General features: G+C 38.0%; 1 protein-coding gene and 1 long non-coding RNA gene across 4 annotated transcripts in view; one reads left to right on the top strand and one right to left on the bottom strand.

Annotated features, from left to right (window-relative positions):
* LOC112658817 (uncharacterized) overlaps window positions 1-16,505 on the bottom strand; it is a 113,274-nt gene extending 96,769 nt beyond the window's left edge. The window contains exons 1-4 of one of the 3 annotated variants that reach the window (XR_007403952.1): window positions 16,332-16,505; window positions 14,766-14,984; window positions 2,829-4,399; window positions 1,446-1,549 (exon numbers count right to left, since the gene is read on the bottom strand). This is a non-coding gene — a long non-coding RNA (uncharacterized LOC112658817). Of the gene's footprint in view, window positions 1-1,445; window positions 1,550-2,828; window positions 4,400-14,765; window positions 14,985-16,331 lie in introns of those variants that run through there. The other 2 variants (XR_003135987.3, XR_007403964.1) reach the window with 2 other exon arrangements.
* CUBN (cubilin) overlaps window positions 3,906-25,032 on the top strand; it is a 258,475-nt gene continuing 237,348 nt past the window's right edge. Inside the window, exons 1-13 of the mRNA XM_025445065.3 lie at window positions 3,906-4,164; window positions 4,555-4,684; window positions 5,590-5,685; window positions 6,209-6,247; window positions 8,808-8,909; window positions 9,577-9,680; window positions 14,752-14,878; window positions 15,830-15,992; window positions 18,259-18,390; window positions 19,272-19,367; window positions 21,253-21,371; window positions 21,565-21,751; window positions 22,915-23,027. Of these exons, the coding sequence (XP_025300850.1) occupies window positions 4,052-4,164; window positions 4,555-4,684; window positions 5,590-5,685; window positions 6,209-6,247; window positions 8,808-8,909; window positions 9,577-9,680; window positions 14,752-14,878; window positions 15,830-15,992; window positions 18,259-18,390; window positions 19,272-19,367; window positions 21,253-21,371; window positions 21,565-21,751; window positions 22,915-23,027 (1,521 nt within the window). The 5' untranslated portion in view covers window positions 3,906-4,051. The remainder of the gene's footprint in view (window positions 4,165-4,554; window positions 4,685-5,589; window positions 5,686-6,208; window positions 6,248-8,807; window positions 8,910-9,576; window positions 9,681-14,751; window positions 14,879-15,829; window positions 15,993-18,258; window positions 18,391-19,271; window positions 19,368-21,252; window positions 21,372-21,564; window positions 21,752-22,914; window positions 23,028-25,032) is intronic.

A 25,032-nucleotide genomic window follows, 5' to 3' on the forward strand; every position in this document is an offset into this window, starting at 1 on the left:
TTTGTGCATTGTTTTGGGAATTATGAAGACAGGTGGGGACTGATGATTCAGAATAGAAAAAGGAGGTGAAGTAGATGGCACAGAAGGAGCAGAGGTTGTACGAAGACATCTTGGAGAAGCTAAGGGAGGAAGAAAGGAATAGATAGTTCTGATTCTTACAACTGCATTCTTGTAGTTTTGTAAGGGAAGAAGGAGGGAGAGAAGGGAGCAGAGACCTCTGTGAGCATTGCTGTGGAGCCAGGGCGAGAGGGAAGTGAGACCACAAGGCAGGACTCGGAGCAGAAGTCATGAGTTGTTGATTAGCAGCGTGCTGACACACAGATGGAGAGAGAGATACAACCTTGATTCCATATTCCTCCCTTGAAGTCCCCAGTGAATGTCTCTATTCTGGAATCCTCTTCCAAAAGAAGAGAGATGAGACCCCACTGATTTTCCTTGTATGCAAGATTTTAAAAATCAACTTCTATCATTTCTTGCCTTAATGAACCCAAACCCAAGTGGTGGGAGAGGAAGGATATGTATTATTATTTTTATTCACATGGTAATAACAGTATCTATTCAGTGGACACGTATGTGCCAGAGACCAAATGTGCTAAACTAAACACCTTAAGGGCTGTTTTTATCTTTCTGAGGATGAAGAAACAGAACCACATAGTTAGGAAGTGATGGAGCTGGAGTTTGAACTCAGATAGGTGAGCTTCAGACCCCATGTTCATCACCCTTCAACCATGTGGTGTCCCCTAGACACACCTTGGAAGGGAAAAATCTACAATGTATTTCATTTGCATTCCTATCATTTTGTAGCATAAAGGGCTAATATGTAAAGGGCACAAGCAGGGTATTTGTGGAATGTATTCTGGATTAGGGAGGAAATGGGAGTTTTGTTAGTCAATGAAGGACAGGGTTTCAGGTCAGATCGGTAGAAGGTTTACCTTGGGGGAGGGAAGAAGGGTGATGATTCACCTTCTAAGTCTATAGGTCATGGATTCTTAGACTATTTTAATTTCTCTTTGCTGAAGAAATTCCAAATAAGGCAAGTAAACAGAATGCACGATAATGCCATGGAAACAGCAATTGATTTTTAAATTGCTTCCACCAAGTCATCATTTGCAGAAGGGTCTGACTTGTCTGTTGATCTCAGCTGGAGTAGAGTAGGAGGTGAGCTGGAGGGAAAATTCCTCAACTCACCAAAAGTCAGTCAGACCTTGAAAGGATCTTTCTTTTTTTTCTTTTCTTTCTTTTCTTTCTTTCTTTTTTCTCTTTCTTTCTTTCTTTCTTTCTTTCTTTCTTTCTTTCTTTCTTTCTTTTTCTTTCTTTCTTTCTTTCTTTTTCTTTTCTTTCTTTCTTTCTTTTTCCTTTCTTTCTTTCTTTCTTTCTTTCTTTCTTTCTTTCTTTCTTTCTTTCTTTTCTTCTTTCTTTTCTTTCTTCTTTCTTTCTTTCTCCTTTCTTTCCTTCCTTCCTTCCTTCCTTCCTTCCTTCCTTCCTTCCTTCCTTCCTTCCTTCCTTCCTTCTTTTTTTCTAACACGAAGGACAATTAGGAATTGCATGCCTAGATCAGGAGCAAAGAAATGACCTTTACTTTGTTTAATAATACACACATTTGTCAAACAGGAAAATCCTATAAGACAGGAAGTTCTTTTTGAGACCATGCTAGAGACATTGTCTATTGCACGAAAGGTGTTGCTGAGTACATATTATGTACTTTAGAAAAATATAATCATGAAAACAGTTATGTTCATAGCTCAGAGGGGTGGAATTGTCCCTTGTGTTGGAAGATTCTACTCTGCCTTATTTTGTCCAGTTCTAAGTTGACAAGTATTTCACAATATCAAGCTTCTCCCCGCTTCCCACCCCAAGTTGTTAAGATTTTAAACAACCTTGGACAGATGTAACTTTAAAGAAATATATTCAACTGGAGATTCCATTTATTGCATTATACCCATTTCTTGAAACATACAACATAATAAGAAACTCATTACTCAACCTTAGTATCACCTCAAGTAAACAACATCTTGCAAAGTATATTTGTTGCTATGTTTGAACAAGACATGTGTAAAACGGTATTAAATTTCTCCATATCAATGTGGATATTAAGGGTAATTAAGGGTATTAAGGGTAATTTATTTAAGGGTAATTTTATGTCAATACTGAAATTTTAGATGACACTTCCAAGTTTTTACGGTATATTTTCCTAAAATTCTGAGAACAATGAGTCTACATGCAAAGCATCCTTTTATTACTTCAAAGGGTTTCCATAGCAACAAGTTCCCATCCCATCTTTTTAACTCTGGTTTCAATTTTTTAATCGTAAAATATACATAACAAAATGTATGATTTTTATCATTTACAAAATTTATTTATTATTTATTTATTTATTTATTTATTTATTTATTTATTTATTTAGAGAGCAGAGTGAGGGAAAGAGGGAGAGGGAGAGAGAGATCCCAACCAAGCAGACTGTGTTGAGCATGGAGCCCAACTCAGAGCTTGATCTCATGACCCTGAGATCATGACCCAACTGAAACCAAGAATTTTCCACTGAACTTAATGAGCTACCCAGGTGCCTCTCATTTAAAAAATTTTTAAAGCTCAATGGCATTACATACATTCTTATTGTGCAAATATCATACCATACATTTCCAGAGCTTATTTCATCTTTCCAAAGTGAAACTCTGTACCCATTAAACAAGAACTCCTCATTCTCCCTTTCCCCATCCCAGGAAACCATCATACTACATTCTGTCTCTGTGAGTTTCACCATTCTAGGTCCTTCATCTAAGTGGAAGCATATGGTATTTGTCCTTTTGTGTCTGCCTTATTTCACTCACCATAATGTCTTCAAGGTTAACCCATGTTGTAGCAGGTGCCAGAATTTCCTTCCATTTTAAGGCTGAACAATATACCACTGTGGGTATGTAACACATTTTGTTTATCCATTCATATCTGTCAATGGACATTGGGATTGCTTCCATATTTTGGCAGTTGTGAGTAATGCTGCTGTGAACATTGTGGTACAAATATCAATTTGAGTCTCCTTTTTTCAGTTCTTTTGGGTATATACCCAGATGTAGAATTGCTGGATTGCATGATAATTCTGTTTAATTTTTTAGGGAACTGCCATAGTGTTTTGTAGTGGCTGTACCTTTTTACTTTCTCACTGAGAGTGCACAAGGTCTCCAATTTCTCCACATCCTCACCAACACTTGTTATTTTCTTGATTTTGTTTGTTTTGATAGTAGCCATCCTTATGAGTGTGAAGTGGTATCTCATTGTGGTTTTGATTTACATTTCCATAATGAAGAATAACGTTGAGCATCTTTTCATGTGCTTTTTGGCAGGTTAGCAATTTTACCATTTCTTTGGAAAAATGCCTATTTTCTTTGCCCATTTAAAAACTGGGCTATTTTTTGTTGTTGTTGAGTTGTAGAAGTTCTTTATGTATTCTGAATATTAACCTCTTATCACATATATAATTAGTAAATATTTTCCCCATTCTGCAAGCTTTTGTTCCCTGTGCTTTTGTTGTCATTTCCAAAAAATCATTGCTAAGCCCAATGTCAGGAAGCTTTCCACCCTTTGTTTTCTTCCATGAGTGTTGGCTCCTGTTTTAAGGCATTTGATTCATTTTGAGTTAATTTTTGTATGACGTAAAGTAAGGGTCCAATTTCATTTTTCTGCATGTTGATATCCAGTTTTTCTACTATCATTTGCTGAAAGGTGGCTACTTCTTAAGCAAGGATTGTTATAGTGGATGTTTCCAAAGCAGTTGGTTACCATTTCAAAGGTCAGACAGATAATGATTAAGTTGTGCATCACTTCAAGGTAGATTTTGACCTCTTACAAGTTGAAGAGTACTGAAGATCTAAGATCATTTACATCCCTTGGGAAAGAAAAAATAACACGGCCTTCTAGGGCAAAGAAGAGAGAACTGAAAAGTTGCAGGACACTTCACAGGCCAAAGTACATCTGCCTGGTTTGCTTTCTCTGAAATTCCACACTTGGCTGGAGTGGCTTCCCTCTTACCAACACCCTAGGAGGGTTGCTGCGGAGCATGTCCTCACCTTTTCTTTGGAGTTTGATTATTTTGTTGACATTTGCTGAATCAAATGGCGAAGCTGGAGGATTTGAACTGCAGAGACAAAAAAGAAGTATCGACTTCCAACAGTAAGTAGACACATGGATTATTGCTGCTGAGGGCCTAGGGCAGGTGGTCATTAGTTTCCACAAATAGCCAGAAGAGCAAAGGTGTAATTTTTCTTCAAGAAAACAATGATGTTAAAAACAAATAGGGAAAAACTTTTAGGCTGATGTATGGGATTATCTTCCTCTACGTAAATTATTCACTGACCATTTTGCAAATAAGGCAAATATGCAATTATAGCAGCCATCTCTAGGAAATCTGCAAAGAAAAAGGGGCAGATGAACAAGGAGGGTTTGGTTGAGTTGACCACAGAGCAAAGGCGTATGCAGTCTACAGATACTCAGTGAGAAACTTTGTTGTTTACCAATGACATGTGATAATAATTGATGCATTCTCTGGTTTGACCCCTACAGGCCTCGAATGGCTACAGAGAGGGGAAATTTAGTGTTTCTTGTTGGGTCTGCTCAAAACATTGAATTTAGAACTGGATCCCTGGGAAAAATAAAATTAAATGAGGAAGACCTTGGTGAATGCTTACATCAGGTAATACAATGGAAATATATGGAAGTAATTTTGTGTATTCATATACAGTCATTTAATTCAAGAGGTCTATACAAATCTGTCCCTTATATCTTTAGCCCAGGGAATGTAACTGTAGGTGAGGTAAGTCCTGTGAAGAGCAACACCCTAGGGCTAGTGATGGGCAGAAGGAGGAATTCTAGTGGGAAATGCCTGATTGTGTGGGCTTATATCCTCTAATCTAGAGATAGGGTCATACTGGGACTCGTTTACAAGAGGAGCTAGAGGAGAGGGGCCAGAGAAAGGTTTGGATGGGACCAGTTTACTTGTGCCAGAGAACAGAATTGGCCAATTATTCTCCAGTCGCACTGAGTGTTTTCAGTGTCCATTAATTACTGTATCACACTGGTGTATCAGTCGTAATGTAAGAAGCTAGCATTATTTAGAGCTTCCTATGGGCTATCCAGTGTGCTCAGCACTTGGTGTGCATTATCCCATTGAATCCTCACAACTACCCTACAAGTTTGGCTTTATTATCACCCCATTTGTAAGGGCATTAAGGGAAACACATAGCAGTGCAGCAGCTTACCCAACGACACCCAGGAAATGACTGAGCCAAGATTTAAAACCCAAGCAGTCTGATTCCAAGCTAGGCCTCTTAACAAGCACTCTCAACTGTGATGAGAAAAAATGCAAAGGGAAAGTACCTTGATGTTTTGTTCCTCAAAAGGGCAAATAAAATTATGCCATGGCTATGTTAGTCCAATGTTTACTATGTACATAGTATTGTTTTGATCTCTACAATAATGGGCAAGACCTTAGTGCTTCAAATAGACCAGTACTCAACTTCAGAAAATTTTGCATGGATAACATACACATGACTTTGTCACTGGCCTTCTCCTCCTCCTCCTTTTCCTTTTTGAAATTAGATCCAGAAAAACAAAGAGGATATTACAGATTTAAAAAGGAGTGCAGTCAATGTGCCTCAAAATATTTCAAGTCAAATCCATCAGCTTAATTCTAAGGTAAGTCTGACATCTGCATCATCAGCACAAATGGGCTCTCTTAATATAATTTTGTAAGTAACTGTTTTGCAGAAGACATACCAGCTTTTGGTCCTCTTTAGAAATTTAGCATTGTGATGATGGACTTTTCAGTTTGATGACACAAGTCTAATAGGGGACGGGCAGAAGGTTGTAATGCTGTGACAAGAGCTCATTGCATAAGTAGGTCTTGTCCAGGTTCTGATAGAACCTTCTTATTGGTGAAGTGGATGAATCACTGTCATTTATGAAAATTTCCAGAATTGTGTGCAGAAAAGCAATGAGTCAACTTATCAATGGGTTGCATTTCCTTTTTTAAAAAATTCCTTAAAAAAAAATCTATGTGATAGAAGGGAGTAGGAAGGAAGAGAAATGAGGAAGGAAAAAGCAATAAAAAAGGAATTAACAGACAAAGCAAGTCCCCGGTGGAGGGTGTTAGGAAAATATGCCAAGGAACAATATCACATGTGAAATGCTAACTGATATTCTCTTCCCTACTGCTCAGCTTGTGGATCTGGAGAGAAAATTTCAAAGCTTACAGCAGGTAGGTCCCATAACTACTACTTGTCTGACATCTTTCACTGAAAATACACTAGAAGTATGGATGGAGCTGGCATTCTTATCTTAAGGTAGATGAATGATCCATATCAAGGACTTTTGCTTTTTCCCATAATTTAATTCTCCACATGGTTTATGCTTCCCAGGACACAGATGAGGAATCTGAGTTTCAGATAAAGTAACCAGCCCCGGGTCACTGGGCCTGTGAAGCATGTGGGCATGTGAAGCCTTTTGACTCTGAGTTCAGAGGTTCACACCCTCCTCCTCTGACATTGTTACTCTTTGCCCGTGTTATACAGGCTTAACCTGTTAGCTAGTGACACCCCAACTTGCTGATTCTGGCATGTAGGAGTGAGTATTGAAAGACAATGCATTGGGGCACCTGGGTGACTCAGCTGGTTGAGCCAATTTGATTTTGGCTCAGGTCATGATCTTGGGATCCTGGGATCCAGCCCCACATCAGGCTCCAAGCTCAGTGGGGGAGTCTACTTGGGGATTCTTTCCCTTGTCCTCTGCCTCTCCCCTACCTTTCTAAAAGAAGGAAGGAGGGAAGGAAGGAAAGAAGGAAGGAAGGAAGGAAGGAAGGAAGGAAGGAAGGAAGGAAGGAAGGAAGGAAGCCAAGCCATGCTACTTCTCTAACATTAAACTCAGATAGATGCTGGGGGTGTTCACAAAATATTTCAAATTTCCTTAAAAGTACATTTACTGGTAATGAAATCTGAGCAGTTTCTTAGAGTAAACCTTCCATAATTTTACAAGTACATGCTTATAAACCTGTCCTTGTAATGTTAGACTTCTTATCTGTTTTGAGGTTGGCTGGTGTTAAGATTTTCATGGAAGCTATAACTTTTTACCCAGAGAAATAAACAGAATGTCCCCATACTAAAAATTTTGAATAAAAGTTAGGAGATTCCAAGTTAAGAATCCCTGTTCTAATATTCTGGATCTATTGTGATTATGCCTCCAGTGTGGTCCTCTTTTTTGATGCTTTAAACTTAATGAGCAAGTTCATGTATGCATTCCTTTTCCTGACTTTGATAATAAATTGTTCCTCAGTTTTTATCTTTTCTGTGGAGTAGTTGAATGAAGGAAAACAAGCAAGGAATTATACCTCCAGAGCAAGACACTGTACTTTAGCTTCCAGTCTCCTAGAGTGCTTCATTATTGCTACCAAAGGTCAAAAACTGGAGTCCACAGTCAAATGACCTCAGACTTCCACTCAGCACACCCCCAGGAAGAAATTTAAAATGATTTTTGGATATAAGTGCTTTTTATGCATTCCAATGGGACAAGTGCTCTCTGGGTACTATAGCTACCATGGTTCCCCAGTGTCTTCCTCCCCACTGCTTACTGATTCCACTTTCTGTTGGGCCTTCACAGGCTTCCATGTTTTAAAGCCTCAGACAATGTTGCTTTTGTATGCCAGAAACTTCCAATGAGTTTGTGGTCAATTTCTATAATAGTGTCCTCTGACGAACAGTACTATTTGTGGTAATAGCACAAAGATAGATGGATCATGGAAGAAAACAGAGTCCAGAAAGAGACCCCTACATGCATGATCACCTCACTTGACAAAAGAGAGAGATGGGTTTGGCAATAAATGGTGCTTAGTCAGTTGGCTACCCTCTGGCTCTGTTTCATCTGTAAAATGAAGGGAACAGACATGAGTTTCTCTCTGAGTCACTGGATAAAAAAAGAATGCAATGAATAATTTGTCCTATTTTAATTTTTTGAAATTTTATTTTTCAGCCCTATTTTAACTCTTAAAATAGAGAATTCCTATAATTAGGCAAAGTTAATAAAATAGCTTTCCTTGTATAACCACTTGTCCTCTGTAAAGAGCTTTTCTGCCCCCAAAGGCATTACAAAGCTTATGAGATTGGAACTAGTTGCTGACATATGGTAAGATTCCCCAGGTTGTGTAGACAAAAGCAGGTCTGTTCATGACTCTGATCTGAAAAGTAGTCACGTGAGCACAAGAGTGGAGGGTGTATCTAAGCCCACATTTCAAACAAAGGTACTTACTTGGAGTGAAAAGAGTTCAGTCATCTTAACCCACGGGAGGAGGGGTGGCAGTAAAAGATGATCAGATTTCAAATGCTTATCTGGAGGTACCAAAGAGAATAGCAGCAAAAGAACCGGAATTCCCATTTTGTTTTCTTAGTACAATAGGAATGTCCATTATTATTCCCAACTTGAAATCTTTACTCTTGTCCAGCAGCATATATTTCTCAGGTGAACAATGCTTTTCCAAAGAATAGAGTGAGCATCTTCTCCCCTTGTGCCTCGTTCCACCCTGGTTAAATGCTTGTAAGTAGGGAAGGAAAATGCATAGGATTGATAATGTGAAACACTTTGTTTTTATCATGAAAGAGTTGATCTGAAGAACTTAAGTAATTGATCTAAAGTCTGGAGGATGACCTTCTCCTGCCTAGGAGTAAAATGTAGTTCCACATGAGCACCTATAGTGAAATATGCTTTTTTTTTTTTTTTTTCTGCCTGCTGAAAGCTCACTGGTCTTGCTGACTATCCTGTCTTTGTTTCAGACAGTTGACAAAAAGGTTTGCAGTAGCAACCCCTGCCAAAATGGGGGAACCTGCCTCAATCTCCATGATTCCTTTTTCTGTATCTGTCCCTCACAATGGAAGGTAAGTCACTTGGTCTTTGGTTAAAAATGACAATGAGTCAGCATCAGTGGTTTCTTTGGATTCATTCAGATGTATTAAATTCCCCCATCCAAAGTTTCTAGGATTCTGCGGTCTCCCAAATCAGAATGAATTACACCATGTATGCCAAAATCCAAACAATGGTGAAGATGACTACATAGCCCACTGAACACTAAGCCATCAGAAGGAAGGGTTCACTTGCCTGTATAATGATATGGAAGGGCATGACATTTAGGCTAGCATGAATTTAAATTGTTCAGCACTGAAAGTACTAAATGAATCTTGACAGAGCAATGTAAATTTTCTTGCCCTTTTCTATTAATGGTGAAAATGTTTCTGACATGTGCATTAAAAAAAATTAAGTGACTATTCCCAGGCATAGCCTTATAGTAACATGAGGATTTGTTAGTATAAGGATTCTTCTTGTGTGATTGGCATGATTTTACCAAGAGCTCTGTGGCTCCCTTAGGCCAAATGTGAGTTCAAGAGGAAGGATAACTGGATACTAGTATTAGCATTATTGTGATTATATCTCCCTTGACTGAAGTCTTCTTTACTGTGCATATATCCTTGAATATATCATATAAATATTAGCCCCAGATGCTTCTGTGACCTGGGGCACCTGACATTGTTCTTTGCATGAATTCAGGGCCCTCTGTGCTCAGTTGATGTGAATGAATGTCAGATTTACTCAGGAACACCCTTGGGCTGCCAGAATGGAGCCACATGTGAAAATACAGCAGGGAGTTACAGGTAATGTTTTTCTTTATTTTCTTTTCTCTTTCCTTTCCTTTTCCCTCCTCTTCCATTCTCTTCTCTTCTTTCTTCTCTTCTCTCCCCATTTTTGGTTGGTCTCCTATATTGTGTGATTCTTAAAAGGTAGAAACGGTGATTCTGTTGTAACATGAACAAATCCTTTCAATACACAGGGGTATAATCTCACTGGAGTAAAGAGCAATTATTTGCTTTCTTACTAATGTCTCTGCTATCTTATTCTCCCATTCCCTTGTAACAATATCCATTCTATTCTTTCCAACAAAACCGAGTGCAGTAATTTCATTATTTCCTTGTCATCTGTTAACACAGTTTTCTCAAAAAGCAGTCACAATCCTTTTCTCTTTAATTTAATTGATACTTTTGTTCTTTTGATCTGATCTTAAAAATTTTTGCTCACTCCAAGTCATAAAGTGAATTCATTCAAACTTCTGATAGATATTTTCATGAGCTTTGTTCATTGTGCAAAAAAAACCAAAATCAATCACCTCTGACTTAAATTAAGTATTATGTTATTAAAGAGACTTTTGCTTCCAGGACTTTGTTTCTCATTTTAGTGAACTCCCTGATCCTTGTCTGCTTTTATGAGCATTCAAGCTTCAGCTAGATCCAAAATGCAGGTCTAATCTTTCATTCCCTTGAAAGCACTATCTCCCGATCTCTGTTTATGGGCACTTATCAATGAGAATTGCTGCTCAGAGATACTGGAGGAAAATGAGTTCTAGAGTTAGTACTTTCCTGCCTTCCTGATATCGAGGAATGTCCTGGAGATTAGATCTCTCACCTGGTCTTCCTTTATCATCACTGCCCTCCAGGTCTTGAAACCCAACAGAATAACAAAGATATGCAGCAGGTGGGATAAGACCCAAAGACCAAGCCAAAATTGATTTTTTCTCCCCCCAGCACATTACTTTTACTCCTGCAAAATGGAAAAGAAAAAAAAAATCTATTTTTTTAACTATTTGCTGCATGTCAAGGATTAGAGTTCCTTTTCTAGGTAAAATCATGAGAGAGAAAGAGAAAGAACCATTTTTATTTGTTGGGAGCTGCCCAAATGGCAGATTCAACTTCATATGAGAAATATTGAATTCTCTTTTGTACCTTCCTGTAAAAACAAAAACAAAAACAAAAAACAAACAAACAAAAAAACCCAAGGGCTCATTGTGCTGACTCTGGAAATGGTTTTGGTTTCAATAGATTTTCTGGAGGACAGCTAAGGACCATCATTTAAATCTATTTTTTCTCCTCTGGATATGAGGATAATTTATGTAGCCCCATGAATTCCAATTGATATCTGTGAACTAAATATTCTCATTCAGGCATTCGATGGAGACTTTTTGGAGGAATAACAGAAAATAGAAAAATGTACATGAACATAAGACTAAATGCTTGCTTTGTGGAATCTGTGAAATGAAACAGAGAACATTTAGGTACTTTCTTGTGTTCCATTAATAATGTGAGATTAAATGCTCGTTAATCAGTAGCTTCCCTGAGGCTGGAAACCCCTTCAGGAAACTTCCATGGACATTCGTTAAAGGAAAATGAGCCAATGTTGAATAATCTGGACCTGCAGAAATGTGGTCACAGAAACAGGTTTGCTCTGGGTTTGAGGTCTCTCTCAGTCTCTACCTCTTGGAACCCGTTACTTGGGAAGACAAAGGAGTCTTTATTTAAAGGGATTAATGATTCCTAATTATAGAGACCTTTGAAAGATAAAGCACTGGCAGATACTAATTAATTGGAAGCCCTGTTTCATAGGAAACTTTCTGGGAAAAAATTTTTTCTCAGTAATGAAACTAGAGCAAGGAGACCATTGTCTGTTTCCACTGATTCCTGTGGCTGGAGGTCTTGCTCCTAACTGCTTCACACAGCCAGCAGATAATATTTTGCCACTTCCTGATGCTGTTATTGCCTCTTTAGTCTGAAGAATTGATGCATCTTGTTCTCCTGCTTACTTTGGATTTAAGACAGACCTTATGATGCAAATTTGCTATATGTGGATGGTGGATACTTTGGGCTCAGATCTACAAGCTTTCTAGAAACGAAAGTTGAGTTCATTGTTTGTTTTTCTCCAAGAACACAATGATGGTTCACATATTTTTTTCATTTCTTTCCACTGTCATCACTGGTGGGTTTTAAAACATGCAGAGCGTGAGCGATGAGGTCAATCTGGTTTCAGCTCAGTGGTAGTTAGGTATTAAGCTTATTACCTGTTTCAGTCAGTTATGTTAATATTGAACCATGGACTCTAACATAAGTTAAACTATGACTATGAAACTGTATTTGACCACTTTTCAATTGCCAAATGCACTTGCAGGGTTTTTGAACACTGAAAAGCCCAGTTTTGTTCTGCCAGAACCAAACTAGCAATCCTAAATCATTACAAAGCTGACTTCTGCAGGGAGGTATATAATTTATCACTCTTTTTCTTTAAAGGACATATCCAGATGCCTTGAGAATATATTTTTGCATGTAAACACTGTTAGGTTAAAAAGACACATAAAAATGAAAAGTCTTTGGGGTGCCTGACTGGCTTAGTGGGAGGAGCATGTGGCTCTTCATCTTGCAGTCATGAGTTTGAGCCCCATGTTTGGTGTAGAGATTATTTAAATAAATAAAAAATAAAAAAGTAAAGAAAGTCTTCAACTAACTACCTTTCAGAATATGGGAATGTGATGTAGAAAAACATTTGTGGAAGAGTAAGTAACACAGACCTAGGTTTTAATTCATCTTCTGCCAATTTCTCATTTTGTGGCCTTGGGCAATGTGAGCCTTGCAGTAAAATGGGATTAATACTTGCCTTTGAGGATCCTAGCAAGGAAGCTGATGGTATACTTGACTGCCTTCCTCCTTCTGTCTTCTCACAATAAGCTACATTTATATGTAAGAAGTATATATACTTTATAGTTCTTTAGAGAAAAGTGTAGGGTGAAAATTCACTCATCTCTAAGTGAGAAGGAGGAGAGAAAGAGAGAGAGAATTTAACTGCAGGTCCATGCACCAGATTCTCCTCTCAAATCGTAAAGTCATTTTCCAGTAGTAAAGCACTTAGTGATAAGAGAAGCACAATTTCCTGAGCACTTCCTACCGGAAAATGTCTTGAGACCCCAAGGTGAAAATAGGACTCATAGATAGGCACTATTATAAGAAATGGAGGCAGAGGGAGTTATTACATTGCCTAAAGTGAACAGTTAATAGTATTATCAGGATTTAAACCTGAGCAGTCTTGTCCCATGGGGTTTTGAATACTCAGACCTCTTTACATGATAGGTTCAGAAAGTAGTAAAGTTGGCTTAAAGATTAAAAAAATCTTTTTGATGAGTGGAAGTGGTGGTACAATAAACTTTTAGCAAGGAAGCTACCTGGATCAAATGCTCAAATATGTATATGAAATAGTGTAGAATTCTATAGTCTCCAAAAGTCTAATGAAATTTCCTGAAAGAATATTCTGTGTAAGGATGAGAGAATAAAGAGGAAAGGGACAAGGGTATGAGAGGGAGAGTATGGAAAAAGAGAGATGAGAGGAATAGAACTAGTTATGGATAGGGAATGAATAGTTGAAAACATTTTTAAAAGTTTAATCATCTATTGCTATTAGTCTATGATCTTGTCTTAATAAGAAAGGCAACCTTGAAATGATCATGAGTGTAATATATTAATGAACAGATTTTACACAATTATATATTGATGTCAAAAATTGCACGGGACATAATTATACCAAAAAGCATTCATTTATCTGAAATTCAGATTTAACTGGGTGTCCTGTGTTTTTATTTACCAAGTCTGGCAACTCTACTTATTAAGTGGCTGAATGGTACCATATTCTTACTCTCCTTCTCTGGCCACACTCAGTGATCTCTTCCTCAGAACCCACTGAAAGGTGCTATCCCAGCAATTGTTTCTGGCTCTCCATGGGTACAAGTTCTGTGCCCAGAGCGTGGTTCTTGATGCTTCTCAAATAGCCAGACTCTCCTTCCTCACAATGTCAATTACATATTTGTTTTCATCTTTGGGCATCAGCTGATGTTGTGCCTTAGCAAGGACTGTTAAAAGAGCTTCTTTACCTTATAGTATGGCCCCTTTCCAGAACACTCAGGAAGTAGTTCATGGCCATGCAGGTCCTCCCTCTTCCTTGTCTCTGACCTTTGTTCTTGATGGTCAGCTTTTTCTTTGAGGGCCAATGCTGCTCAAGGCAGGCAAATGGTGACCTCTGGGCCTGGCTCTCCACTCCAGGAGAAGTGCTCAAACATGTGAAGATAAATAAGCTTAGGCTCTGTGACCTCTCCACCTCCTTCCCTGCCCCAGATTGCCATTCTCATAACTTCCACATTCCCTCTGAAGCTGCAGCACAGATAGAAAGCTAACTCAGCAATTTTAAGGATTACAATAGTTTAAAACAACTTTGTTTATGTGATTATTGTTGAACTGAAACTTTCTCATAACCAAACACCCACTGCAAGCTTGGGCATTATGTAAAATTGCATTTGTGAGTTAAAATGTGGCTATGAAAGAAATGTTTCTGTGTTAACCGCATCTCTTATGGATAGAACTATTGCCCTTTGCAATATGATAATTATCATATTCTCTGAGATGTTACTATACCATTGCTTGTGGGGTTATACAATCCCAGAGAGCGTTTGGGAATTTATCAGCTCAGTCAAGGTCATCTGTGCTTACTGGTGGGTCTAGTCAGAGGGACAATGAATGGACTTGATCTCTCCCTTTACCAACCTGAATGAACTCAATCCCCTTTAGTTTATGGATACCTGACCTTTGAAAGTGCCATTTGATGACCTGATACCAGAAGAATTTATGGCGAAAGTCTTGCCCAGATAGTAAGTTGTACACCTCTCATACTATATTTGAGAGATAACACATTTACTCAGTCCACTGCTTGAAGCAGAGCAGAGTGAATCTGGTTTCTGGTTTATGATTCCACGTGAATATCACTGACTTACAGTTGGAATTATTATTTTTTAAATTAATGCTAAGAAACAGGCACTTGCTCTGATGCACAAGCCCTAACATTCTGCTCATGTGTAACCAACAGTTGTCTCTGCTCACCTGAGACACACGGCCCCCAGTGTGCATCAAAATATGATGACTGTGAAGGGGGCTCCAAGGCACTGTGTGTCCATGGCATCTGTGAGGATCTAGTCCGAGTGAAGGCTGATGAGGTGAGTCCCTCCCAGAATGTGGCTCCTTGGAGGGAGTCATGGTTATTCATTCCTCCTCCCGCATGTCTGTGTGTGAGCACAGCTCTGGACAGCTGCAGGGAGGAAGCTGGGCACAGGTGAAGAAAAAGATGTGAGCTTTTCATAAATAAACAGAAACCTGGACTCAGAGGTGATATCATTATAGAAATTACTACCATTTTTATTATTCCTTCATAAATCTGCAAGACATAACCTTCTCTTGGCCTTGTGGGTTATAACAGTGATGAGACATGGGAACACCAGAGGCCCGTTCTTGGTGGCAGCATGGTGTTCTAAGGAATCTGGATTGTTCCTGGCCCGGGAGTACCTTTGAATGCTGCAGATTCTAAGCCACCTCCCTGAGTGCCCCCTGGGCTTTGGATCCTGACAACCTTGACTCCTGACCTTTAAGATCATCCAGCCCTGGCCTGCTCGGCCTTGTATGAAACCTTTGGGTCTTTATTTTTAGTTCTATTTTTTTTTCCTACTCATGTGATGGAAAATGGTTCCCTTCCAGTGATGGTGGGAGGAGGGAGTGGGTGGGAGGGGAAAGAGAGACTTTCAAAAAGGAAACAAACAGAATGGATTTTCCAAGGTCTGTGTCTCCATGGGTGTTTTTCCCTCTAAAAACATAGCAGGCTGAGTGGATTGACTTTAATTATATTGACTTACAGTTCTTGATTGTTGTTGCTCTTTCCCTGGCATCTTTGGGGCAAATTATAGGTTTTCCTTACTCTGAAATAAAGATGTTTCTCTTTTCTGCATGGTCTGGTCTAAATGCTTAATCATATGGGGAGAAAAAGAGAAGCCACTCAATTGGGCTTATGGAAATGAATGCTGGAGGATAAACAGTTGGGGGCTTGGTGAGATTTTCAAAGGCTTTCTTGCTCATTTTCTTGATTGCCTTGATTCACACTGTTGTCATCTTCCCAGCCCAAGTACAACTGCATCTGCGATGCTGGGTGGACATCCCCACTGAATAGCTCAGCCTGCGTGCTGGACATAGACGAGTGCAATCTCCAGCATGCACCATGTTCACCTCTTGTGCAGTGCTTCAACACACAAGGTTCTTTCTACTGTGGGGCCTGCCCGACAGGTATGTGTACTCATCCACGCCCGGTCAGGGCAGGTGCCAGAATAGATTTCCTTCCACTGCCAAAAGATAAGTAAACTGTTCTCAGGAAGCATTCTGATCTCATTTCATGTCCTATTTCACTAACTCCTACTGCAGACCATCCTCTTGCTGTAATAAGTCACCAACAGAAATCAGAGGGCCAGGGTCAAGTACTGGGGGCAGGGTCAAACACCCAATTGCTATGACCGTCAGGTGACTTGGATTTGCTCTAGCCCTACCTTCCTTACTAGCCAGATGTTTACAAACTTGGGCAGATTATTTCACCTCTTAGTGTCACCTCTGGAGTCCAGTTGTTCTCACCTGAGTGTGTCATTGGAAGACCCTGTGATCTTGCTGTAAATAGGGATGTCCAGCTCCAGCCTCAGACCCACAGAGACTAAACCTCCAGGTCAGGTCACATGCCACATCACTGAAGACAGGCTCTAGGGTTGAGTCTACACTTCATCTCTCTCTCTCTATGAGATCATCATTATGCATTCAATGCATATTTGTAGATTGCCTACTATGGGCAAAGCACTGTGCTAGGTGCACCGGTCAGCAATTAACCAGACCTCAGAGAGTCTACAAGGCCCACTGGCACTCCTTGTGTGTGGTTGGAAGGTGGAGCATATAAGAATATAATTCTTTTATGGAAATCTCATTGAGAGACTGTTCTAGGCCATTTTTAATTCTTGCAACTATGACAAAATCAAGAAATGTTAGGAATTAGTATTATTCTCACTTTAAAGTATAAGAACATGGAGCTTGGAGAAGGTAAATAACTTGCCCAAGGTCACATAACTTATAAGCAGTCAGGATTCAAACCCCGGTCTGCCTGACTGCTGATATGAGCTGGGCTGCTGAATACTTCATTGTTCTGTCTTGTCAAAGGAACCCACACACCTGTTGTTTCCTCTAGTGACTTTCGGTTTAGTGACTTTCTTCACATTATGTGCTCAGATCTCATAGAAATCTGTAGAAAGAAATTGAAAAAAAAAACACATAAAGGCTTTTTCCTTCTAGGTTTTCAGGGGCAAATAAAATTTACAAATAACCACATTCTTGAAGGTAATTTGCCAGGGACACTCTTTAAAACCTAGAAATCAGAAAAATAAATTGTTCGAGCTATATCGAGCTTTTATCATGAAGGAAAAAAAAGAGAAACAAAAGTTTTTTTGTTTTCCTGTTAATCACCTTATTTTTTCCTGCATATCAAAATAACACATGCTGCGTATTAAGTATAAAGAAAGTATAAAAATATGAAAATAAAATACCTATAGTCTTATGCTCAGAGAACCATCATGGACATCAGGGCATAGTTCCTTTCAGCTTTCTTCTGCACATTCTTCACCCACAAATAGTATAATTTTCATAGGTAGATTTTTAGAAGGAGACTCCACCTAGATGAAAGAAATGAATATTTTTTAAAATTTAGAAGATTTAAAATATTCTTATGATAATTTTAATCATTTGAATAAGATAATAAAACTCACTATTACCATTGATTTCAACAGAAATATTAGACTAAAATGCTCCTCTTTCTTCACCTTCAGCCATACCTCCTAATGAGACCACTGTTAGCAATTGTCCTCTCTTTTCTTCTTCCTTTTCCTTCACTCACACAAATACATAGACACATACACAAATAAAAAAAAAAAAACAAAATTCTTGACCCCAATTGGGATCATATTCTGCATATTATTCTAAAATTTTATGTTATTAGTTAAAGTGTATATGGGAAAATTTTTTAATATATGTATATGTGCATGTCATTAAAAATAGTTTTTAGTATTCAGTGGTATAGATGAGTCTTAATATATTCAGCCAAACTGCTAAAGATCATTGAGAGTTGTTGCTTTTTTTTCCCCATTACACAACTCCACCATAGACATCTGCTTGCCTACATCTGTAGATACAGGCAGTTTCTATCTCTGTAGAAAAAGTTTTAAGAAGTGAAACTGTTAGTCAAAAGGTATATATTTTAAAAATATTAATGAATACTGCTAGATCTCTTTCCAGATAGATTTCACTAATTGAAATTCTGACTAAAAGTATGTGAATACGTCATTTGCCCACCTCTTTGCCAGAATTTAAAACAGTTTTTGCCAGCCTGAGGAGTAGAGTCTACCTCATTTTAATCTATAGTTAATTATAGTGAGGCAGGTTTTTATGTATCTTGGGTGATTTGCATTTCTTTGTTGATAACTTGTTTATAGAGCTAACTTTTCAAATCTTCTGATCTTTCTAGGCTGGCAAGGAAATGGATATAGTTGCCAAGATATCGATGAATGCAAGATAAATAATGGCGGTTGTTCTGTGGTCCCACCTGTCATGTGTGTGAATACACTTGGGTCTTACCACTGTCAAGCGTGTCCACCAGGTGCAACACCTAATTTCCTGACAACCTTATTTTATTTTTTTCGGGGATGGGGAGGAAAGGTAGAGGGAGAGGGAGAGAGAGAGTCTGAAGTAGGCTCCACACTCAGTGTCAAATGCAATGTGGGACTCGAACTCACGACCTTGAGATCCTAACTTGAGCTGAAATCAAAGGTCAGGCACTTAACCACCAGAGCCACCCAGGCACCCCACTTGTGCTCTATTTTAAATATGATTCTGTCTAAGGAGATATACTGAGCAGTGCCAAAAGTTTTATTTAACTTACGGATTCAGAGCATGTTAGTTAAGCTATATTATGAAAAGTGATAAAAAATATTTTAATATCAGTGGAAAACAACAAACTTTTTGTAAAGACTTTATTTATTTGAGAGAGAGAGACAGAGAGACAGAGACAGAGATAGTGACTGAGCACAAGCAGGGAGGGGTGGGAGAAGCAGACTCCCTGCTCAGCAGGCTCAATCCCAGGACCCTGGGATCATGACCTGAGCCAAAGGCAGATGCTTACCTGACTGAACCACCCAGGTGCCCCCAAAACAACAAACCCTTACAAATTGTGAAACAGCCTGTGGAGATAATGCAGAATTTGAAAAATTTTCTCTGTGGATCACAGGCCTACAGCTCCATTGTTTCCCAAAATACAATGTACCCATGAGATGTTTTTGTCATTAGAAACAACCAATCAGGTTCCCAACTCTTATCCTTTTTCTTAATGATAGGAATTTGTATATGACACTTCACATTTATCTTTTCTGTTCTGATGATAGAAGATCTCTGGTTGGCCTGGTTCATGTTATTTGGTTCTCGGACTGGGATTCTTCAATATACTTTATGTTGTTTGTTAAGCCCTGCTCTTGCTGTTATCAGGGTACCAAGGCGATGGCAGAGTGTGCACAGTCATCGATATCTGCTCAGTCAATAATGGAGGCTGCCACCCAGAAGCATCATGCTCCTCAGTTCTAGGTGATGACTCTCTCTCTGATTGGGGGTAATTTAATATGACCCTCTAATACAAATCAACATTTAAAAACAAAATCCTTTATCCTCAAAATTCTTATTTTGATCTTCAAACCAAAAGGGAATTTAAAACTATACATTTGGTTTTTTTAATGTAGAAGACTGTGTTCTTCTCTGGTCTGGTCTAATATAGCAATTATTTCCCAAGATAATCAAGCCAGCTAATTAATTTATGACTGTATTCAAGCAAACAGGAAGGAGAAAGGGAGGAAGAACCACCTGTCAACTCCTTTGAGCAATCATCTGTCAACTCCCCTGTGTCACTGGCCAGGACTGAACCCTGTTGCTAACCCTGGCTGCAAGGGAGACTGGAAAATGTAGTTTATTTCAGGTGCTCATGCCACCAGTTAAAATAAGGAATTCATTACTAAAGAAGGGAAAAATGGATCTAGGGTGATAACCAACAGTGTCTACAATGCTGTGTAAGAAAAATTTCACCTCCTATGGTTTAAAAAATGTATATTGCTAAATTTTCCTCCAGAAATGCATCAATTTATACTCATCAACAGTGTGTAAGGGTATACATGTATTCCATCCATGACAATAATAGATACTATTGTTATTTTTCAACTTTGGTCAATTTTATAGGCAAAAATTACCTTCTCATTATTTTAATTTTGACTAAATCAAAATTCCTTTTTGATTACTAATAATTAATACATTTTACATATTTACTGACTTTATTTTTTCTATTTGTTCATGTCCTTTGTTCATCTACTTTCTTATTGATTTGTAAAATTTCATTACATACTAAGGATATTATCTCTTATTGTGTCTTATGTTTTACATGTATTTTCCCTGGCATATTGTTTTTATTTTAATTGTATTAAAATACAATTTTAATTGTATTTTCTATTTAGAAGTTTAAAATTTCTCTGTAGTCAAAAAGATACATCTTTTCTTGTAGGATTTTCTGGTCTTGGAATTAGGCCTTTCCTACTGAACTCTAAAAAGAGTCCAGTGTTTGCTCTTTTGTCCTCTCATTTATTTTTAAAATTAAGATCTTTTATCTTTTGGGGATTTACTTTTATATATGGCATCAAATAGACATTTTTTCTTGATATTTTTGTTCAAATACGTGCTCCAACTTCATTTATTGAATAATATATCATATCTCTTGGTATTTGCAAATAGCACTTTTATTTTTACTGACTTGTGATAAATATATGCACATATGTAAAAGAATACTTATGTGTAAATATGATGTGTATAATATATATGTATATATATAGAGAGAACTTATATATATGTATCTACTTGTGACTATCAATTGTTTATTAAATAACAGCATACTGAAGTGGTTCGAAACATGGATTCTAGAAAAATACTGCATGGATTTTGATCTTCTCCGTGGTTCCACAATATTCTAGCTATGCATCCTTAGTTAAGCACTTAATTTTTCTGTGTTTTGTACTCATCTATAAATGTGGATTAAAATAATACCTATTTATAGTCAATATGGGTATACTGCTTGCAACAGATAACATCTTCACAAGCATACTCTTTCTGCTGTCAACCTCTCCATGAGAAACTCTCCTTTTCCCTGGTGTACCTCACATTTGTACGCAACTCAGGACCATGGCATATGAACTGACAACACCAGTGTCAATTTGTATAAAAACTATTAGAAATGTGTAATGCCTTTCTAATTTTTAAGATAAAAAATAGAAAAAGATTCTGATATTTTCTCTTTACGCCTGGCATTTCTGCCCCAAGAGAAGTGCAGATTTGACTTTGGCAATGTCTTAGCTAGAAAACAGAGCCTGAGTTTTGTTACTGGGTCTGAATCCAGGAGATCTGTATTTATATTTCTATTTTGATTTCTCAACAGGTTCGTTACCTCTCTGCACTTGTCTCCCGGGGTATACTGGAAATGGTTATGGGCCAAATGGATGCGCGCAACTCAGTGATACTTGCCTGAGCCACCCCTGTTTAAATGGCCAGTGCATTGTGAGTCCTTTAACCTTTTATACTTAGCAATTAACATTTAAATGAATTATTACAAGTTAGGCTATCATAAGATGTTTGTGGCTCAAAACCTGCTGCCTACATCATGGAACACTACTTTTCTTTGTTATTTGAGTAGATTCATGTTTATAGTCTGCTCATTTGTTTTATGGTGATTATGTTTTTCTTTCCTTAGGAAACAGTCTCTGGTTATCTTTGTAAGTGTGAATCAGGTTGGGCTGGCATCAACTGTACAGAAAATATAAATGAGTGTCTCAGCAACCCCTGCTTTAATGGAGGAACTTGTGTTGATGGTGTTAATGCCTTTAGTTGTGAATGCACACGTTTCTGGACTGGATTCCTCTGTCAGATTCCCCAACAAGGTATGCTAAGTATTTCTTCTATCACAGATGCTCACAGCCTTGGAAGGATCATCCCTCAATGAGTCTTGCTGCAGATTCTTCTACTTTCTTGTCTAGTTACTCCAATACTTACAACTAAGTCTTTCCTTGAAGCAGTAGTATAGCATTTACAAAGTAAATATCTATCTCAATTTAAGCCAGACGAACCTTCCTTCAAAGGAAGAATTAAATTAGTATTTGCCATTTTTATTTTGTCCATTCTGAAAACAAAATATGCTAAGGTATTATAGTTCTCTAAGGGAGAGTTTTCTCTACTTCAGCCATTTTACTTTCCTATAATATTATACTAAATCATGTCACCCTCCTACTCTAGATCACATAGTCACTTCCTATTGCCCATTAAATAAAGATTGGGACTGTTATTCAATTATTCTGTATAGCTAGGCCTTACCCTATCCAATTAATCTTATTTTTTTACTAGTTCCCTAATAATTCTCCCTTTCCAAGTCAGACATCTTCACACCTGACCCCATGTACCACCATGCTGTGTTGCTTTATTTGGGATACTTTTCTCCCCAGACTTCTCCAAATTCTTTCTTTGCTTCACATCCAAATGTGTCTGTCCCACAGGAGTACTTCACCTTCAAGCCTCAATCTCTTTCATCAAGCCTCTTCTGATTACTCCAGCCCTTTCCTATAACTCTTGATTCTGAATCAGTATATTTATTGAGACTTTACTATGTGTTTAAACTCTGAGAGGTGCTGTGGAGAAATAAGCATGAAATACTATCTCCACATATTATCTGTTCATCTTCTGGTTGAGGAGACGAGTCTAATACAAAATGGCAGAGTAGAGGCAAGAACTAGAGATCAGAACTAAGTTGTGTGAGGTCAAGTCAAGTGCTATGGAGGCAGAGAGAATGGGAACCAGGGTAAACAAAAAGAGGCCGGGGAGGTTCATTGTGGTGACAACGAGATATCAAGTGGACTTCAGACAAGAGGTGGGACTTAGGTGGGTATCCAAGGGAAAAGGGGCTAGGGAGAAGAAAGAGAGTGGCAGGGCATTTGTCTCCAGTGTTAATTACTCAGACCTCTCTAATATTTCAACAGCAGAGTTAGAGTTGCCTGGCCTCTTCCTTTTCGGAGTCTCTGTAAAGCAGAATTCATCTTCTTTCCCTTTGTAGTTTGTGGAGGGTCCCTCTCGGGGATGGATGGAAGCTTCAGCTATATGAGCCCTGATGTTGGTTATGTCCATGATGTCAACTGCTTCTGGGTTATCCGAACTGAAGATAGAAAGGTAAATGTAACATCTCCTGCCCAAATTTGCATCTCATTTATATACCTGAATATGTAATATGTGTATATATTACATAAAATACAGATAGTAGTAATCCAACTATCATATATTGAGGACCTGCTAGGTGTCAGGTTTTGGGCTAGATATTTTATGCACCTTTCTCAAAACTTACACTAACTCTTTGAAATCAGTGGTGGTATCCTCAGTCTGTAGATGAGATAATGGAAACCAAGATAAGCTAAGTAATTTTTTAAAAATACTTTTTAGCTGATAGTTAGACTAGTTGGATTTCAAAGTCAAGTTTGTCTGATTCCAAAGTCCGTGCTTTTGTCCAGTATGGATAATTCAATGCAAGGATTGGCTGACTGCAAGCCAGGAATTTGTAAAGTTGTGTTGTTCCTGAGACAGTTGTGTTTGAAGATGACCATTCAGTGTTCTGTTGGTTATTATACAAAATGGGGACAACTACAAAGATGGTTTTCTCATCAAAGCTGTCTTTGTGCCATTGCTCTCTGCCAATTGCTTGATATACACTGTGTCATTGTTATTCTCATTTTATGTCTGAGGAAAGGGAGCTGGAGCAGCTGAGGAATTTGTCCAGGGTTACATGGTTTGTAAGTGGCATGCAGTGACTCAAGACCAGGACATTGAACTCCAATGACTCTGAACTGAGACATGAACACTTCAAGTTAAGATATGACTCTGAGGTTTTTAGAGCTTTTATCCCTAGCATTAATTACTCAGACTTTTCCAAATATTTATTTCTCAACCAACTCCTAGGCTCATTAAAATGAAGTTTGTATGTCTGAATAGATAAGGTTTTCCCTTGGAATTCTGTGAACTTTTTCCAGCAAACTAATGTTACAGGGGTCATTGTACAATGGTCACAACACATTTTTTTCCCTTGAGATGGGAGGATTCTTTGGGGCCTGGTGACCCCACAATAGCATGAACTCCAAAATCGATTTCACAGTGGGTATGTTATGTGAATTTCCTTCCTCCCATTTAGTGTGCATGAATTCTGTTTCCTGACATTGAAAACACTTTACTTTCAAGAACAGTCATTTTATGAAAAAATTTTAATACTTTTTTATTGATTTGTAAAAGTAAAAATTCATCATGTTTTTCTTGATTACTTTGATTTTATATGTTGTTATCTTCACAATTTACATAATTTGTAAATTGATTAACAGTCGAAATTTTGTAGAAATCAGGATAGTTCAGTTCATGAACATTTATTTGATTTTTATTGAAATTGCTTCAAGGACAAAAATGATGCAATGTTTGGTAACAGATCTTAAAAATTCCCCAGCATAGAATTTCAAAAATACCCTGTTATCCTTTCTCATTAGCTAAATGCTGTTGTGGTTTTAGATCATAATGGAAGTCAAATTCAACAACCTCTTTTAGTAGTTTGGCTCTCTTAAGTGATGTTATCCATATAAATCCTTTTTTATTTTTTAAATTGTATTATGTTATTTATTATTTTATTAATTATATTATTATGTTTAAGTTTGTAATTCTAACGTTTTTTTTTAATTTTTTTTATTTTTTATTTATTTATGATAGTCACAGAGAGAGAGAGAGAGAGAGGCAGAGACACAGGCAGAGGGAGAAGCAGGCTCCATGCACTGGGAGCCTGATGTGGGATTCGATCCCGGGTCTCCAGGATCGGGCCCTGGGCCAAAGGCAAGCACCAAACCGCTGCGCCACCCAGGGATCCCCTAATTCTAACGTTTTAACTTAGAAATGAATTTTTATATTTATTCTCTTCTACTTGTATGCTCAGAACTCTTTAGATTACTTTTTCCTTCTTCTCCATTCTTGATATCACTCATCTGTTAATGATAGCCAACCATTGAGGACTTGCTGACCTTACACACATATACACCATGCCTACTTAGTCTATAACCTGAGGTTATCAATCTGTTAGTATCTTATTGAGAGGTTCAGAGAACCCCCAGGAATCAGCATCTCTGGGGATCAGTGAACATTTGTGTGTATT

Source organism: Canis lupus, chromosome 2 (genome assembly GCF_003254725.2).
Source record: "Canis lupus dingo isolate Sandy chromosome 2, ASM325472v2, whole genome shotgun sequence".
NCBI lineage: Eukaryota > Metazoa > Chordata > Mammalia > Carnivora > Canidae > Canis > Canis lupus.